Source organism: Prunus dulcis, chromosome 1 (assembly GCF_902201215.1).
Source record: "Prunus dulcis chromosome 1, ALMONDv2, whole genome shotgun sequence".
NCBI lineage: Eukaryota > Viridiplantae > Streptophyta > Magnoliopsida > Rosales > Rosaceae > Prunus > Prunus dulcis.
In genome coordinates, this window is record NC_047650.1 from 32,681,725 (window position 1) to 32,698,967 (window position 17,243).

The 17,243-nt window shown below is 36.6% G+C and overlaps 3 protein-coding genes across 7 annotated transcripts; 2 read left to right on the forward strand and 1 right to left on the reverse strand.

Annotated features, from left to right (window-relative positions):
- Positions 1-181: 181 nt before the first annotated feature.
- On the reverse strand, positions 182-4,224 carry LOC117616269 (protein NDL2-like). Its single transcript, XM_034345527.1, has 11 exons — positions 3,908-4,224; positions 2,951-3,050; positions 2,356-2,453; positions 2,130-2,218; positions 1,826-1,886; positions 1,633-1,719; positions 1,473-1,550; positions 1,326-1,382; positions 1,151-1,206; positions 830-965; positions 182-728 (listed from the first exon to the last, which is right to left on the reverse strand). The coding sequence occupies exons 1-11, from the start codon at positions 3,965-3,967 to the stop codon at positions 498-500; spliced, it is 1,053 nt and encodes a 350-aa protein (XP_034201418.1). The 5' UTR covers positions 3,968-4,224; the 3' UTR covers positions 182-497.
- Positions 4,225-8,906: 4,682 nt separating this feature from the next.
- On the forward strand, positions 8,907-14,736 carry LOC117621921 (serine/threonine protein phosphatase 2A 55 kDa regulatory subunit B beta isoform-like). Of its 5 annotated transcripts, none has more exons than XM_034352450.1 (14): positions 8,919-9,313; positions 10,070-10,173; positions 10,310-10,408; positions 10,524-10,643; positions 10,967-11,170; positions 11,359-11,450; positions 11,583-11,701; positions 12,148-12,271; positions 12,456-12,579; positions 12,767-12,835; positions 12,943-13,034; positions 13,137-13,214; positions 13,343-13,410; positions 13,728-14,736. In XM_034352450.1, the coding sequence occupies exons 1-14, from the start codon at positions 9,193-9,195 to the stop codon at positions 13,862-13,864; spliced, it is 1,551 nt and encodes a 516-aa protein (XP_034208341.1). In that variant the 5' UTR covers positions 8,919-9,192; the 3' UTR covers positions 13,865-14,736. The 5 variants fall into 5 exon arrangements, with proteins under 5 accessions (XP_034208365.1, XP_034208359.1, XP_034208341.1 ...); XM_034352464.1 differs by having other exon boundaries at positions 8,920-9,313; positions 10,967-11,164; XM_034352457.1 differs by having other exon boundaries at positions 8,923-9,313; positions 10,967-11,167.
- Positions 14,737-15,447: 711 nt separating this feature from the next.
- On the forward strand, positions 15,448-17,180 carry LOC117621963 (NADH dehydrogenase [ubiquinone] iron-sulfur protein 7, mitochondrial). The gene is made up of 2 exons (XM_034352489.1): positions 15,448-15,975; positions 16,559-17,180. Exons 1-2 carry the CDS (start codon positions 15,566-15,568, stop codon positions 16,791-16,793), a joined length of 645 nt encoding a protein of 214 aa, XP_034208380.1. The 5' UTR covers positions 15,448-15,565; the 3' UTR covers positions 16,794-17,180.
- Positions 17,181-17,243: the final 63 nt, after the last annotated feature.

A 17,243-nucleotide genomic window follows, 5' to 3' on the forward strand; every position in this document is an offset into this window, starting at 1 on the left:
GTGGCATTATCATCAACTAGCAAGTGAACAAGAATGACATTGCATTTTCATCTGGTTTCACCTTTAAGACGCAATAAAGTGCCAACGAAGGATGGGCTGGCTGACACATGAGCCACCATGAAACTTCCATAGTGTGCCACGTCATCCATGAAACTAAAAAGAAGAAATAAAACATACAGGAGAAAGCACAAGCTCATCATCCATTTTATATCATTATTGTAATGTCCGTTTTTAAAAAAAAATAATAATTATTTCGAACGTATACAGAAGAAAACTAGCCCTCCCCCTCCCCAACTAACATTTTTGGACTACAAATGAAAAAATGATGTCTGCTTTCCTTATCAATTTTCCCTTGTATCTTTCTCTTTCTTTCTTTATCTACAGAACCGCTAATAACCCCTCTTTTTCTTAATCCCCAACCAATCAAGTGATAGCTCAGACTCCGATGGCTCGAATACATTACCAAAAAAACCCGATTTTCCCTGCAAACCATTTTTTCAACTTCTCTCATGAGGATCCCGAACCCGAGTTTTTATTGGTTTCAACTTCAAGCCCATGCTTTCGGGTGAAAGAAGCTCCGGTGCGATGCAGGACGGACTTAAAGGGCTTCTCGGGCTGACACTAGACTGAGAAGGCCTGTATAAGCCATATCCCATGAGGAAGTACTCTATTGGTATCAACATTGCATGGGGCTGCTCCTCTGTCACCATTGACCCGCATGCCTGAACCTGCAGGTCACACACACCTCCAGTGATGAGTTTGCTTTACACTTATGGAAAGATACAACTAATGCATGATATGACCATGGGAATTTGATATGGTTCCATACCTCAACCAAGGCACTATATCGTCTGTCTAGTTTTGAAGTCATGTACAGAGCTTCTGAGTGAAACGGAGAGCTATCCCCAACAAATATTAGTGAACGGCATTGTAGCTTTCGCAATCCTTCGGAAATGTCAGGTCTCCTGCTAGGCATAAAAAACAGAGTTAATTCCATGCCACCTAATGCGTCAAACTCTAATTTATTTAAGAGGATATTATTGGACATCTCGGATGCACAAAGGCAGTTCACGTGACAGAAAACTTGACATGTAAGATAATGGAGGTTAACATATAAAAACTAAAAAGAAATCTTGGGGACGGGATTTACCCATTCATTGCTTCAAGAAATCGCCAAACATTTGAACTCTGCCTTTCATCAAGCGACTGTAAGAGCATCCACACATTAGACATGTGCTCAGCACTTGACCAATCTCATTGTTTGATTTACACAGACAAAGAACTTAATATAAATCAGAGAAGGTAATAAAGGCTAGAACACTAACCCTTCTGCATGCCTGAACTATATCTGACTCTGGTATGTGAACACCACCACGAACTTCCTGCCACCAGGATTAAAAACTTAAAACAATCAAACCAATTTAAATGTGGTGACACAAGTATATGTGAGTTAAACTAAAACAATGGCATACCTTGCTGAAGTACCGCTTAAGCAGTATCTCCTTTACCACCCCGCACATGCCATAGAAGTACAGTAAATTCGACATCACCTGCAAATGATATGGAATGTTATGTGAGAACTAGATTCTCTAAACAGAACAAAGTTACAGGTCCAGGAAAGGGGAAAAAAACCTTATTATACAACCATTCGGTCCAAGAGGCTGCTTTGCATATAGGAGACACAAGTATCAAGCCCATGACACGTGATCTATATTTCATCTGTTGCAAAGAGTTATGGATAAATCAGAAGATCCATAAAGGATTTATTGGAAAAATTAATAACACATATGAGCACTATTGTGCACTGTGCCAATAGAGATCTTACAGCAAACTGGGTGAGAATGTAAGCTCCAGCTGTAACCCCCATACACATCACTGCACCAAGTCTACAGAGAGAGAAAGAAACATCAGGGTAATTCCCTTCCTTGTTCAACCTATCTAAATATGTAAAGAATAATAATGTATTAATGGAAATGATAGCTTCATGGAGCTTTTTTTGTGTGCGTGTGTAGCAATAGCAAATGTGTCTAAACCAGAAGCATTCTGACTAACAGACAACTAATTCAGATTACTCTAAGGCAAGCTCCTGATTTACATAAAGTTAAAGCATAAAAGGAAAATTTGATTACCCAAAAAAATCAAGAACCTCGGCAATCTGATCTACTAAATCATCAACAGAATACACAGAATCATCAAGGCTGATTGCAGAAGCTCCCAACTGAAATAGTTCTTGAAGAAAGCACGAGATAAGAAACGATGTGAATAATAGCACTCAATATAAGAGATAATTAAACTCATGTAGACATGAAAATCAAGTGGGAGCCATATATGTAGTCAAGTTATTGAGTTACAAACCTCATGGCCAGGAGGACTGATATGATATATGCAAAAGTTGTGGAGCAGCAAGGAACATGCTTCTGGACAAAATAATAGTCCTTGAAAGCAGGACATATCTGATAAATCACATAATAACACAAAAGTTAAGTTGGAGCTTCAAAGTAATGTCACTGAAAAAAATATGATGTTGAAGTGCATGATTTCTCTTCATCTTTCATTTACGTCCAAATGCAACAAATCAACTAGTTTGGTTGAACTAATCCATGATCCTTCAGATCGTAAGTATTATTTTACAGTTCATAAATTTCTCCAATTTAGGAAGAAAATAGCAAAGCTAAACTATTTTGGAACTGCACTTTAAAATCCACAATGCCCCTCTGCCACCCAAGAGAAAATAAAAAATAATAATACGAATAAAAATGAATTTTAGAAATATAAATGTCAAGCATCTTTGTTTCTTACACCTATACTAAAAATATGGCATTCTCGATATGATGGGTAAGATCAACCAACTAATAAGTAGAACAAGGTTGAAATGCAAGACAAAAACAAACCACAAGTACAACCCATCAAGAAATAATAATTATTGGTAGCTAAATTTTGTTTTACTTACGGTTTAGGGCTAAATCAGGATAAGTGACAAGAGCTGGCTTGTCCTGATCTCCCAACACAGCGACAGACACATAGCCAAGACAGGTTTTTACAAGATGCTCCTGCAGAGAGATTCCATAATAAGAATACAATTCCGGCAACATTCCAGGAAAGTAAATTGAGAAAACATAATATAAGTTACAAACACAGAATAGTGACAAAGCATTGTTATGACTGAAATGAGCATTCAAGAGAAGAACTAGACATTAAAAAGTTTAACCGCCTTTTGGGGTAATTTTCTCCAAGGAAACAAAGTATATCATCAAGAAGAAAAGTAGAGCATTCATGTACAGTGGTAGCCTTAATTCAAAGTAGAAAGTTAACCACTTCTGCTCATAAAGGCAAATTGGCATTCCTCAAATACAGAATGTTAGAAGTTTTTATTCCTCGACTCCAAGAACATCTACATACAATTACGAAACAAAAACCATTATATTTCCCAAAGCAGAGAAATCAAACTGCTAACTAATTAACTTGAAATTTGACTTATATGCACGCTTCCAAATGAGAAACTTGCGCTGTTTCAAGCAAAACAAGAATTCAAAAAACAAAAAAAAGCAAAAAAAAAAAGACAATCTGAATTTGCCAGTCTTAGCTAAATTATTAAACCAGCAATGTTACACATAATTTACAGACAAACCATTCCTATACAACCTGCATTTAAGAAAAACTAATGGTTGGCATATTCCTTGTAATCAAACAGTGGGGCATTTCACAATAGCAGAATCAATGCAATATTTGCATTAAACAAATTTCAAATGAGACCCATGTCATTAACAATAACCTGAGAGGTTCAATGCTTACATGGTTTAATTTTTTTCAAACATTATTTTCTTGGCAACCAAACAGAGCAAAAGTGTTGTTAAAAGCAAAATCATAAACAAACACAATACAATACAATTTCTAGAAATGTGGGTACCTTTCCACCAAGAGAAACCCCCTCCATATCCACCGACACTGAATCACTTGAATCCCCCATTTTTTCCCTCTCTCTCTTTCTCTCTCTCTCTCTCTCTCAATTCTCAAATGGCTGAGGCATTGGGCTTGGTTTCCATGTATTATATATTTATATATGTATATAACAATCTCTCTTTCTCTCTCTGCCTCTGTCTCTGTCTGTCTCTTTAAAATGTTGACGCGCGGTGAACTCGCACGAGTTGCTAACCGAGTCACCGACGCTTAATCCCAGAGGGGCTCACGAGCTGTCCGTATGTATGAACGGGGTATGGTCCTACCACGGACGCGGGTTTTAATTTAACCAGGGTTAGAGATAGAAGCCGACAGTTTTTGCGATTTTACCAAATTATCCCTGATTTCCTAATTTTTCTTTTTCCTTTTTTCCCCTTTTCAAACAATAACCCTATTTGATAATTTTTGTGCAAACAGGTGATGCTGATTGATGGGTATATACTACTGGTGAATTAGTTATGTAGTTGAAGCTGTTTTTCCTTTTTTGAAGTTGTTTTCTTTTTCAGGTAAAATTTTGACAAATAATTGTTAGTTGCATTTTCAATCAAGGGCCAGATGGTAAAATAAGCCATATGATGCTGGCAATTCTGGGGACGTCAAAGTTGTCAAAGCGTGCCATTATTTACGTGTCCTTGTTAAATGACGGGGATATTGTTTTCAAATTATTTGTAGATCAATTAGAATGATCCATTAATTCAAATTACGCGTCGTAATTAATCCTATTAATTCTAAGGATAAGTCGATATGTCCAATCAAAAAAAAAATGGATAAGTCGATATGTCCAACAACAAAAAAAGGATAAGTCGATATGATGAACAACATCGAAAATGTTTATTTATTTTTAATAAATCTATGGCCGTACAATACACAAATGTACAATGGTTTTTTTATTCTATGTTTTATAACAAGCGATATTAAGATATTTACAATCAAATACTGGATTTCGACTCTTCAAGTTATGAGGATTTAAGATTATTCTCAAAACGCTTTTGAATTTACATATACACATGCACACACGTACCGCGCAATAAATAAGACTAATTGAGTTGTAAAAATAATTTTGTGCTTGATTTTATTAATCACATATTGATTTAGTTTTCTTTCTTCTTTTCTACTTTGGGGAATATTCATCAATTTCTAACAATCTCAAATATGATACATGTGTAAGTTGTGTATGTAGCTGAAATTCGAATATACTAATAGATTTTGTAATGGCATTTTGTAATTATTATTTTTGGGATGCATGGTAGGCTTTCATCATCTCAACCCACAGGAATCCGTGGTTGAGACATCGTGTGGCTAGATTTAGCTTACAACTTCAAAATATGAATATTGAATGATTCAAGTTGGTATCTGTCATTAGCACTCACCAGACAGCAATTCAAATGTTCTTTTTTTAACACAACTTTTTTGTCATTTTAGTAAAACGTTTTTCTAATACCAGATAACGAGTTTTCAACGGAAATTGCCACACAAACAGAAACAGCCTATATAATTCTCATAATTTGTTGCCTATAGTTCTTAAAAAGCACGTTCTATTATTATCAAATGGGATTTTAAAGGTGGGGATTGAATTGACTTCCAATTTTAATTTTAGATTAATGTGATCTAGTATTTTTATTTTTATTTTTACATGTCATTGTGCATGCTTATTTAAAGAAAATTTCAGCCAACGGGTCTAACCCAGTAAAAAAGAGCATTGACTTGCATAATATAGGTCGTTTGAACCCTCATTACATTTTAGTTGTGTGCGTGCGTGTGAGAAACCCCCTCCCCTGTAATTTAGATTATCACTTGTACTAAAAAAATAAAATAATTACATTTAGATACGAGTCCATTTAATCAATGGTGCTGATCATTCTCTAATCTTAAAAAAATTACTAACTTTATAAGTTTAAGATATTTTTAAAATATATATTAACATGAAATTATTTGTTGTTTTTTTGAAAAGTAAACTCCATTTTTTAATTGCATATAGAACCACCTACTCAATTCCTTTTATTATTATTATTATTATTGAAATTGCAACATGAATCAATCACTCAACTAGAGCCAAATTGAACTCTCAGAAAATTATTGTACTAAAATTCACACCATTTTTCTATTCACCAATTAAATTCTACCAACTCCCTCCCCATATACGAAATCTAGCAAACACACACAAAAGTCACTATTCTTTAGTAGCTAGAATATGAGAGGTCTTGTCAATCAAAACCCCCATCGGCCGTCTATATGACACTTACCAACTTCATAATCTGTTTGTCTTAAATCGCTTTTAAAATAATTAATCCACGAGCCAAACATGCCCATATAATTCATTTTGGAATTACTCGTTCTTTTGATACACTCTTGTAAGATTATAAACCAGAATCTTTGACTAGTAAACTAACGTAAGTACACCATAAGTTCCAATACCCCATCGCCATTTTCCCCACCAACCACATTCTAAAACTTCTTTAATTTTATCCTCCAACCCCCCCCTCTTTTTAATGGTAATAATCTCATTTATATAATTTGTAATTGGCAAAATATTATTTCCCATATGCGCTTAAATCATTTCCATCAAAAGTATATTTTAATTTTGGTACGGCTTTTGAAACATATTTAAATAATGTTTGCTAAGGCAGATAATGAGAACAACAAAAGCGATAGCTCAGCTCAGAGTGATGAACAACTTTTCTTGAAAGCCATGGCAGGTAGGGTATTGACTACACTACATTAAATCTTTTATAAACAATAAATGTTATTAATTGGCTACATAGCTTAGCCAAAAGGAAAAGAAATATCACTCTGCCTTATTTTTCAACCAAGGTACCTTGGCATTTATAAATCGCATTGTTGGTGTTCTCACAGTTTTGAACAACAACCAAAAGCTGTGTCGGTCATCATGTTTGGCAACATAACACATATAATTTGTGGAGGAGTGTTAGCGATAGTCGCGGATGGACGTGTGATGAATTTTTTAGTTACGTACTGATGTATGTGAGTTCTATAATTAAGTTTACAATGATTAATGAGTAAAAATACTTCACGCATCTACGCACGATTGATAATAACATTATTCTAACTCCCCTGAGTCTTAAAAGTATAAAATATATACTCCAAGCAAATGTAAGGGAAAAAGAAAGGAAAAAGGTTGGTGTGGTTTCATAATCTGTGGGTTCTTCTCCTCCTCGCACATCAAAGTTATGACCGTCCCTCTCAATCTCGAGTGCCACGTCGTAATTGGCCCCTTTTTAAACCTTTCTTGTGCAAATCATTAGTAAAGTTTGCATAAGCATTGCGTGTGTTACAGGGCAAGAACAATGCATATAATTTTTTTTTTTGGGCACCATTTTTAAAATTAAATCCTCAAATAATATTTATAATTATTTCATATACAAAAGAAAATTTGAAATTACCTATTTATAGAGATTAAGATTCAACTCAGCAGCATGCAGGCAAGGGAATGTAAAAAAACCTTTGTTGAAAAGCTGGACGACATGGTAGACTTGTGAATGTCGTTTGCTCGCGTTGGAGCTTGGAACTCACACCACGTATTACACGTGACCAGTTCAAGTGTGGACGCTTGCAGAGAAGTGGGCCCACTTAAACCCCATTGGCTTGCGCCTGTCGGTCATAAGGACCAGTCAGGAGGAGGTAGAATTGAAACAGGCCCGACCCAATCCCTCTGCCTGCCAATCAGAACAAAACGACAACAAGCTATTTGAATGGGCTGCTTTTATGCCATTTGAGTTCATGGGTCGGCCCCATGTCAAAATTCTGGGCTCTTGAAGACTATCCCAACTTAGTTTGGGCCTTAAGCTATGTGCCAAAGTTTTAATAAAAGAATTAGGGTTTGTTTGCTTCATGATCTAAAATTATGTTTCAAAAATCTAGGATAAGATCCAAAAATATGGATTGTACTCTATTTATACAAAACCTTAAGAATTATGAAAATGTTGGTGGTAGTTATGAGTTCAAGTTTGAGTTTCATATTTAAAATTTTCAATCGAACTGCATAATTTGGAGTTTTATGTCTCAATTTGGTTGTTCATAGTCTAGTTCCACGTTGATGTCCCACACTAACCCTCACATAATAAGGCCCTCTATCCAACCAACCATTATAATGGGCATATTTCACCAATCGCTTGTTAGATATGCTTGGAAGTTTGAATTGTGTTTTTGAGACAAATGTGTATAGAAGATGAACTTGATGAGATGACAAAAATGACAGGATTCGGACCGGAATTAGCCGCTAGATGGTAGATATCCAACCGAAACCCTGCCACCTAAATATGTTGTTAGAGAGAGGCCTTTTAACAGAGGGAGAAAAGAGAGAGGCTAGGGTAAATGGTTTTAATTGAGTTAGCAGAAAAATAACAAGAAATTGGGATACAAAACACACATGCATACACATCAACTTTTTAGTTTGACAAACACGAACACCATCTTAAACAGATAAAGTATTCCTTTTTGGAATTGTGCGATACATTAAATTTCAGTACCAAGAAAAACAAAAGTAAAAGATATTGGAGAAGTCATGCTCCTAAATAAAAACCCATCACCGTTGATTTCACTGTTGTACACTTGTAGCCCAACAAACAACGTTGGATCAAAGAAAGACAGTATCATTGTAATCTACGCCGAAATTCACTCGACCGCATCCATAAAGTCGAAAATATATAAAAGCATATAATATCAAAATTAACGTCCCTTTCAATAGTTATCACATCTTAATATATCACTCCCACTTTTCTTTCATTATTATTCTTTATAGGAATTTGGCTTCCATATTTATTTCACGCTTTAATAAAGTCCAAATTTTCTCCAAATAAATATTCCTCCAAAACACAAACACAAAAAATTGAAAAAAAAAATATAATAAATTAATCATAATAAGCGAGGACGATGAATTATTTAGATATCCACGACAAAATCAGCTAAAAAGCTACGTCCTGCTGCGTCATTTTCTTCCCCTCTATTTTTCAGCAACGAAAGAAAAAAAAAAAAAAAAAAAGAGATCAGAGACACAGAGAGAGAGAGAGAGTGGAAATTCCATCGCTGTGAGGACCGTACGCGTAAGGCTGGGAATGGATGAAGAAGAAGGCAGAGACTGCATTTATTTTTCAATGAAGATTGGTCCGAATCCGTGAGATTCACGCAAATCCGGTTTCTCAGATCGACTTCCTCTGCATTGATTTGTGTTCTCTTTTTTCGACTCATTTCTCTGTCAAATTTTTGGAATATTTATAAATGAACGTCGGCGGGGAGGGGCTCTTGGCTCCGGCGAGGTTGGCGGCGGATTTATCGCCGCTGGAGTGGAAGTTTTCGCAGGTCTTCGGAGAAAGGACCGCCGGAGAAGAAGTTCAGGAAGGTACTCTTCTCGATTGTTTCAATTCGTTTAATATTATTTAGGGATTCAGTATTGATTTCATTCTCATTCTCATTAATACTTGTTATTTAATGTTGCGATTTTTCCTTTTATTGGATGATTAGCTTCAGAAATTGGGCATTGAATATTGAGAATCGTAACACGCCAATGAAATTTAATGGATAAAGTGGGATTTTATAGTTTGAGGACAGAGTTTAGGTTTATGATGGCAGAAACACTTGAGCTGTAGTTGGTAGACATGTGGCGTGTATATTTGATAACTGATGCCTGATGCTGTTGTCATGAGATTGATATTATGAAGGGTTTATCATTTAGAATCTTAGACAGTGAAGTTGATGGCTGTTGGTTATCTGGCTATTAATTAACGAAACAAAAACATTGGGAGGCTGTCTATTTTGTATGTATGTATGTCTGTCTGTCTGTTTTATTTATGTTGTTTTTATTTTTGAGCCCCTACATTTAGATGATAAGTTTAGGATGCATTTTGAACATGCTCTTACGATTGTGACGTACGCATTTATATATCTTAAGCTCACAGGGCCTAGATTTAGAGTGAAGTTAACTGGAAATCGATTATGACGAATGTATCTTTTAGAATGAATGTCATCACCCGAATACTTATTTTTAATTTTTTTTATAAAGATACTTCGTAAGTGTTTGAGGGCATTGAAGTTTTCTTTGGTACACTTCACGTGCACGACTACTTAGCTTGTTTACATGCTGACTGATTTTTTGCAGTTGATATAATATCCGCTATTGAATTCGATAGAACTGGGGACCACCTTGCCACTGGAGATCGTGGAGGTCGGGTGGTATTGTTTGAAAGAACTGATACGAAGGATGTAAGTTAGTTGATACATTTTTTTTGGGAGGCGGGTGGGAGTGTATTTTCCTTATAACCATTCTGCCTTTGTATTTTTGTTCGTTACACTGTTGTGATTTAGTTCTTACTGTATGGTGTAAACTTAAAATATGTAGCATGGTGGACATCGGAGAGATCTAGAGAGGATGGATTATTCAATCAGTAGGCATCCCGAGTTTCGCTATAAAACTGAGTTCCAGAGTCATGAACCTGAGGTATTACTTTCTTTGTGCTGCCCTGTGACTAGTATAAATTGACTTGTTAAGATTTCCTCCTTGCTGGAATCTGGTTTGACTAACTTGCATCTTTCTTGGTGTTTCCTAAACCCAGTTTGACTATCTTAAGAGCTTGGAAATTGAGGAAAAAATCAACAAGATCAGATGGTGTCAGACAGCTAATGGTGCGCTGTTTCTTCTCTCCACTAATGACAAAACCATCAAATTCTGGAAGGTAGCACTAGCCACTTTTGAACTTTTATGTGGTTAGATTATTAACTTATAGATGATTTCCCCTCAAAATCTTATCTCCCTGTACTTATTTTTATTCAACCGCATTGCCTTTTTAATTTATATCTTGTTCCAAACAAAGATGGCGATTACTCCAACCATTTCACTTTACACATCATTCTCGTAGTGAACACAAACATAGACATACACTTAGATTGTAGTGAATGACTTTTTATAGCTGCTATAGTACAATGACTTCAGATTTAATTACTTGTAATTTTTACATTATGGAAGGAAATGTTCTAATCCTGCCCTAATTCTGAGCAGATCCAAGAAAAGAAGGTAAAGAAAGTATGTGAGATGAATGTAGATGCTTCTAAATCTGTGGAAAATGGGGCAGTTGGTTCTCTGTCAGCAAGCTCCAAACCATCTCTTGCAAATGGAGTATGTAAAGAGAGACCCATCAGTTCTCCAAGCAATGACAATTCGATTCCATCTGGGGGTTTGCCATCTCTGCACTTGCCCGTGGTAGTTGTATTCCATCTGATTTGTTTATTTTCTGACAGCATATGGTTTTGGTATTTAAAATAGTTCCAGAGTCTATTATATTTGACTTTCTTGTTATATTATACTGTGAGAATTGGCACCTGCAGTTATTGACATCTTGGTGAATGATATCGTATTTTCAGCTCTAACACTTGAACAATTGTGGAATCCAGGTGACCAGTCATGAGACGAGCCTTATGGCTAGATGTCGAAGAGTCTATGCCCATGCCCATGACTATCATATTAATTCCATTTCAAATAACAGGTGCGTTTTGTCTATGAACTAATTTTGAGTCTTATTTGCATGTAATATGCATTTTGTTATTGTTGCTTGGCTGTTACCTGGCATGGTTTCCATTTTCTATACACTAATGTATCTTACTTTATGGTTTTGAAGCGATGGAGAAACTTTTATATCAGCTGATGACTTGCGAATTAATCTTTGGAACTTAGAGATTAGCAATCAAAGTTTTAATATTGTTGACGTGAAGCCTACAAACATGGAGGATCTAACTGGTAGAACCCACGGCACTATGATGTCCATTACTTACTTTTCTGATTTTTAACTATTGTTTGAAATACACGACAATAAATGGAGCCTTGTCCCAACTATTCAGGGTTGGCTACAAGACTCCTGGTCTTCCATTCTCTGCTATCCTGTACGATTTTTCGTTAAGCAATGTGCAATAATATTTTTCTTAGTTACCTTCGACGTTTAAAGATTTAGATGTGTAAGTATTAGTTTTGATGTTCCTTCTTTACTTGCTGTTTGTATTTCTCTCCGTGTGGATTTTTTTACTTGTTTCCTTTCTTATGTTTTTTTTTTTCTTTGTCCCCCTTTTTCATTATGTTTGGATGGCTGTATAGTAAACTAGAATTATGCCTTATTTATATGGTTTGTTAGTCCAACGGCTCCACATATGTAATTATGTTTCTTTACATACTTGACTTTTTATGTGCAGAGGTGATAACATCAGCAGAATTTCATCCTACTCATTGTAACATGCTGGCGTACAGTAGCTCAAGGGGCTCAATTCGTCTTATTGATCTGCGGCAGTCAGCTTTATGTGACACTCACAGCAAATTGTGAGTTGTTCAGTCATTCTTTCTTCCTTCCGCCCTTTTTTGTTCTTACTCTGTTAAATGTTTTTACCCATAAAATATGATTTGGTATTGGAAATGTAAAGTTCCTTTGACACTTCCTACTTCCTAACTTATTTTTTCTCTTCACCAAAACAAATTTTAAATATGATTTATGATATTGGTGCAGGTTTGAAGAACGAGAAGTGCCTGGTTCAAGATCATTTTTCACTGAGATAATAGCCTCAATTTCAGATATTAAGTTTGCTAAGAATGGAAGACAAGTACTTAGTCGTGATTACATGACTCTTAAGGTACATATTTTCATTCTCTTATTTTTTTAAAAGGTTCATCTTTTCATACTTTGAACCTTCAGATATTCTAATCCTACAAACGAAGTTACAGAACTACCGATGCTTGAAAACCTTGTTTTAACATACCACTATGGGTGCCACATCTTAACATCTCACTTATATTAGTATTTTGTTTTTTGTTTTTCAGCTGTGGGACATAAACATGGATTCTGGCCCAGTTGCAACTTTCCAGGTTCATGAATATCTAAGACCTAAGGTGATGTATTCTTTCAGAAAGCCGGTTTAATCACAGATGATCTAAATGAAGATGATACAGTTAAATACAATAAAATGCAACTTATTTTAGTTATTTACCTTGCTCAGCTGTGCGATTTGTATGAAAATGATTCTATCTTCGATAAATTTGAGTGCTGTTTAAGTGGAGATGGGCATCGAGTGGCAACAGGTTCTTACAGGTTAGCTTTATTCTCATACACATCCTTCGTTGCTATAACTTAAACTCTGACCTATGTTGTGTGCGGCTCAACATATGAAGAAACACATTTCTGTGATTCCAGCAATCAGTTTCGAGTGTTTGGTTGTTCTGAAGGGAGCACAGAAGCGACGACATTGGAGGCCAGCAAAAACCCCATGAGGTATCTTTTAAAAGTACATATAATGCTCATTAGGCGTGCATAGCATAGCATCTTTTAGTAAGAGAGAAACTCTTTTTCGTTATTTTCTCTTAAACTGATTTCCTTAATTTGTTCTCATGGGCTTCCAGGAGACAAGTGCAAACGCCATCAAGGCCTTCTAGATCTTTGGGCAACCTTCCTCGTGTTCTCAGGCGAGGCATGTGTTTCCTTGTCAAACTCTGAAACTTTTGAGCAGTCAAGTTAAATTTATCATAATTGATTTCAACTCAAAGTCTCAGACAAACTTGCTTTTATAGTAAGAGAAAATTAAATTTCAGAGAATCAATTAGGTTTGATAATTCTCTGATTTATTCCCTATTTAATTTGATTTAATGAGGTTTGGTTGCACTTGATGGTGAGTAGTCAAGTGAGTCTAAACTCAAAAAGTTATTTCCATCATTGTGTTAGTTTGTATCTCCACTGTCTATTTGACTAACCTGTCTGTACTCCTTTTCTTCCATTATAATATAAAAGGTGCGGATAACTCTGGAGCTGATGCGAACGGAAATTCTTTTGATTTCACGACAAAGTTGCTACATCTTGCATGGCATCCTACTGAGAATTCACTCGCCTGTGCTGCTTCAAATAGCCTTTACATGTATTATGCGTAAAGATGGTATCAGAAGTTGTATGTTTTGGCAGGCAAAGCTTCTCTCATTACTAATGACTAAAGGCTGCTCTGCCTTCTTCCCCGGCTAGTGATGTGAAGCTGCACCCTCAATCAGAAACTCTACAATCCATTACCTAACTGCGCAACATCAGGAAACATTTTTTAGCTGATGTCAAAGTTTTCAAGAAGAAATTAGTCTCTCTCCCTCCCGTTGATGCGAAAAATTGATGTTTATGCTATACCATAAGGAGAATGCCATTGTCCTAATTGTGTCTTGTTAATTGAAGAGATGTGATATTAGCTCATCTGCCTACGGAAAGAATACCCGGTCGATATTTGCTGCCACAGTAGACACCAATCGGGCCCTACCCTGAAGCTGGGAGAAGCTCTAGTGGTGCATCAACTCTGATTGATACCTCGGGGCCTTCAACCTTTGTATTATTTGAATTAAAGTTAAAAGGGTTGTGAAATTTTATCACTGTTTTTATTCTAACCATTCTTTCCCCTCTTTCAGAATCTGCTGATTTTCTTTGATCTTTAGCAAAAAAGTATTGGTTCCTTTGGATTGAAGGCCCCATGCAAGACATATTCTTTCAACAGTTTCACTGGGAACCAAGATTTGTGGGTCTTAATTCGTCTGGTTTTCTGGTGTTTTATTCTTTAGGTTATGTTTTTTATGTAGGCAACTGATCATCTTCTATATAAATCAGAGGGTCATAAAAGTGGAAGCCTGAGACTTGTTTTGTTGATCATCTGCTCTGCCCTTCTGCGTATTTCTCTTCTGCTTAGACACTGCTGACATTAGTGTTGCCCTTGGGGCTAGAAACTGTAAAAACTCAACTTCTCTTATTTATAAGCCACTGTTTTATGAAATATATGGTAAACCAATACCGATGAAACCCTTGTGAAGTGATTTATAGTTTTACTGCGTGTATCGTGCACATTGTGCATCATTTTTCCCAAAATAAAATTACCACGGTGAATTAATTATTTCGCTTTATTGGTATTACCTTTACTACCACGGTGAAGTAAGATAAACTTCTTGAGTGGGCTCAAGGCATCCACGTCAGGCATGGGCCGTGGCGGTGGACTTTGATTTGATGGTCTCAATTTTGCCACATTGGTTACTTTAAATAAAGAGCAGTTAAATATCAATTCTCAATTAATTGCCTATTTTAACACAGTTTACTATTACTTACATAAAAATGAAATAAATAGTATGTGTCTGATTTGTGAGGCTTTTATTTTTTTTAATTTTTTATACAAGTTATATGGAGAGAGTGGAGATTCGAACACATTATTTAGTGTTTATGAGGTCTTAATCAGCTGCATTATAACTTATAAGCGAAATTAGATGAGGGGGAATCAAACCTATAACCTCAATGTAGGGATAAATGTTATTAATCATTTGAATTTTATTTCATAAAATATTAATATGGATTAAGTGGTTGATAAGAATAAAAATAATTTTTACCACAAAAAAAAAATAAAAATAAAAAGAAGAGCATCTAAATCCAATAATTTAGGAAAAACAAATTGTAAAAACGTCCAAAATAGGTAAATCCCATATGTTCTAAATTCTATCCCTAGAAATTGTCATTTGATTCAGATGCAAAACTAACACGGAGAAAAGAGCTTCAGGCCATTTCAGCTTCCTCAAACTTCTCCTCCTCTCTCTGTCTCTCAGCTCGAAGCTAAGGTCATGGCTCTGCTGACCCGAGCCTCACGCATCCCTCTCCAGCTCTCGGCCCAGCGGGCCCTCTCTCTCCACACGACCGTCCCCTCGCTGTCGTCCTCCTCCCCCTCCGGCTCAACTCCGACCACATATGCCCGCCCTCCTCCCCCCTCGGCCTCGCTGCCTCCGGCTGGCCTCTCCAAGGCCGCCGAGTTCGTGATCTCGAAGGTCGACGATCTCATGAACTGGGCCCGCCGTGGGTCCATCTGGCCCATGACCTTCGGCCTCGCCTGCTGCGCCGTCGAGATGATGCACACCGGAGCCGCCCGATATGATTTGGACCGATTCGGCATCATTTTCCGGCCCAGCCCTCGCCAGTCTGATTGCATGATCGTCGCCGGCACTCTCACCAACAAGATGGCCCCCGCTCTCCGCAAGTAAGTAACTACCCCTTCCGCATCTCTTATTTTGCTGAATTGCTGTTTAGGGTTTTTGAATTTTTAGCTAAAAGTTGTTTCTTTTAATGTTAATTAGATTTGTATTTACCTGCTAGAGTCACAAATTGGAAAAATTGGAGCTGCGTTTCAGCAGTGTAACGAAACATGGCTTATTGCCCATTGCTTTATGAATCTCTGATTGAATGGGATTAACATGTCTGCCATTTACCCATGTTTGTTATTTTGGAGTTTCTTTGAGAAACCAACTTTTGTTTTGTTGCATTTTCATGCATTCTGCTAATAAAAATGCACATTTCTAGTTATGCTGATAGTTTAATGTTTACTCTTGATAACAAAAACTGGTTTGTGTTGTGTTGTGTTGTGTTTCTTTTGATGGATGGTCAGTATTCGGATAGTATTATTACATTTGTTTTTAAGAATTTTGATTTCATTTGGTTGTATAATTTCCTGGATTTTGGGAATTAGAAGGTATTGACCTTTTCACTCTGTGTTATGCTAAAGTATGCACAAGTAAACAAGGGGGATAAGTGATTTTGATATCTATGCTGAAACTTTGTTGCAGGGTTTATGACCAAATGCCTGAGCCTAGATGGGTCATCTCTATGGGAAGCTGTGCAAATGGGGGTGGTTACTACCATTACTCTTATTCCGTTGTTAGGGGTTGTGACAGGATTGTCCCTGTTGATATCTACGTTCCCGGCTGTCCTCCCACTGCCGAGGCCCTACTTTACGGCCTTCTCCAGCTCCAGAAGAAGATCAACAGGCGCAAGGATTTCCTTCTTTGGTGGACCAAGTGAGGGCATGGATTCACCTTGTCTTTTGGGGCAGCTTTGGCTATATCTAATCAAATAATAAGTCTATCCGGGGTGGTTTGCCCTGGCTAAGCACCATGTAAAGGGATAAATTTTTTAAATTTAGATCCCAGGGTGTCCTTTGTTGTGCTTTCCGCATATTTGTGTTGTTTTTTGGGAGCTATAATAGCAGCCACAGATTCTGTAAAACTGTTTTTCTGTTGTTAAACTGGGTGCTTGAACTATGTGCCATTGTTTATCGACATGTTTGATTGATTGATTGCTAGAAGCTGCTTATAGTTTTTTCTTAATCTGGGATCAAATAATGTGCCTGTATTTGTTTAAACTAGCGAACTTTGTGGTTCTAATTTTGAGTAGCCCTGTATTGTTGTTGTTCCAGACTCAGAGATTATTTTTTAACCCTTCGCCTAATGTTCCTTAGTAGATCTCGGGTTT

Coding starts and splice junctions, on each gene's coding strand:
- LOC117616269 (XM_034345527.1), bottom strand. CDS start 3,967: ATGGGGGATTCAAGTGATTCAGTGTCGGTGGATATGGAGGGGGTTTCT. Junction 2,454..2,950: donor TCCTGATTTAGCCCTAAACC/GTAAGTAAAACA, acceptor GTGATTTATCAG/ATATGTCCTGCTTTCAAGGA. Junction 1,887..2,129: donor GAGGTTCTTGATTTTTTTGG/GTAATCAAATTT, acceptor CTCTCTCTGTAG/ACTTGGTGCAGTGATGTGTA.
- LOC117621921 (XM_034352450.1), top strand. CDS start 9,193: ATGAACGTCGGCGGGGAGGGGCTCTTGGCTCCGGCGAGGTTGGCGGCG. Junction 10,174..10,309: donor AAAGAACTGATACGAAGGAT/GTAAGTTAGTTG, acceptor TAAAATATGTAG/CATGGTGGACATCGGAGAGA. Junction 13,411..13,727: donor TCCTCGTGTTCTCAGGCGAG/GCATGTGTTTCC, acceptor ATAATATAAAAG/GTGCGGATAACTCTGGAGCT.
- LOC117621963 (XM_034352489.1), top strand. CDS start 15,566: ATGGCTCTGCTGACCCGAGCCTCACGCATCCCTCTCCAGCTCTCGGCC. Junction 15,976..16,558: donor ATGGCCCCCGCTCTCCGCAA/GTAAGTAACTAC, acceptor ACTTTGTTGCAG/GGTTTATGACCAAATGCCTG.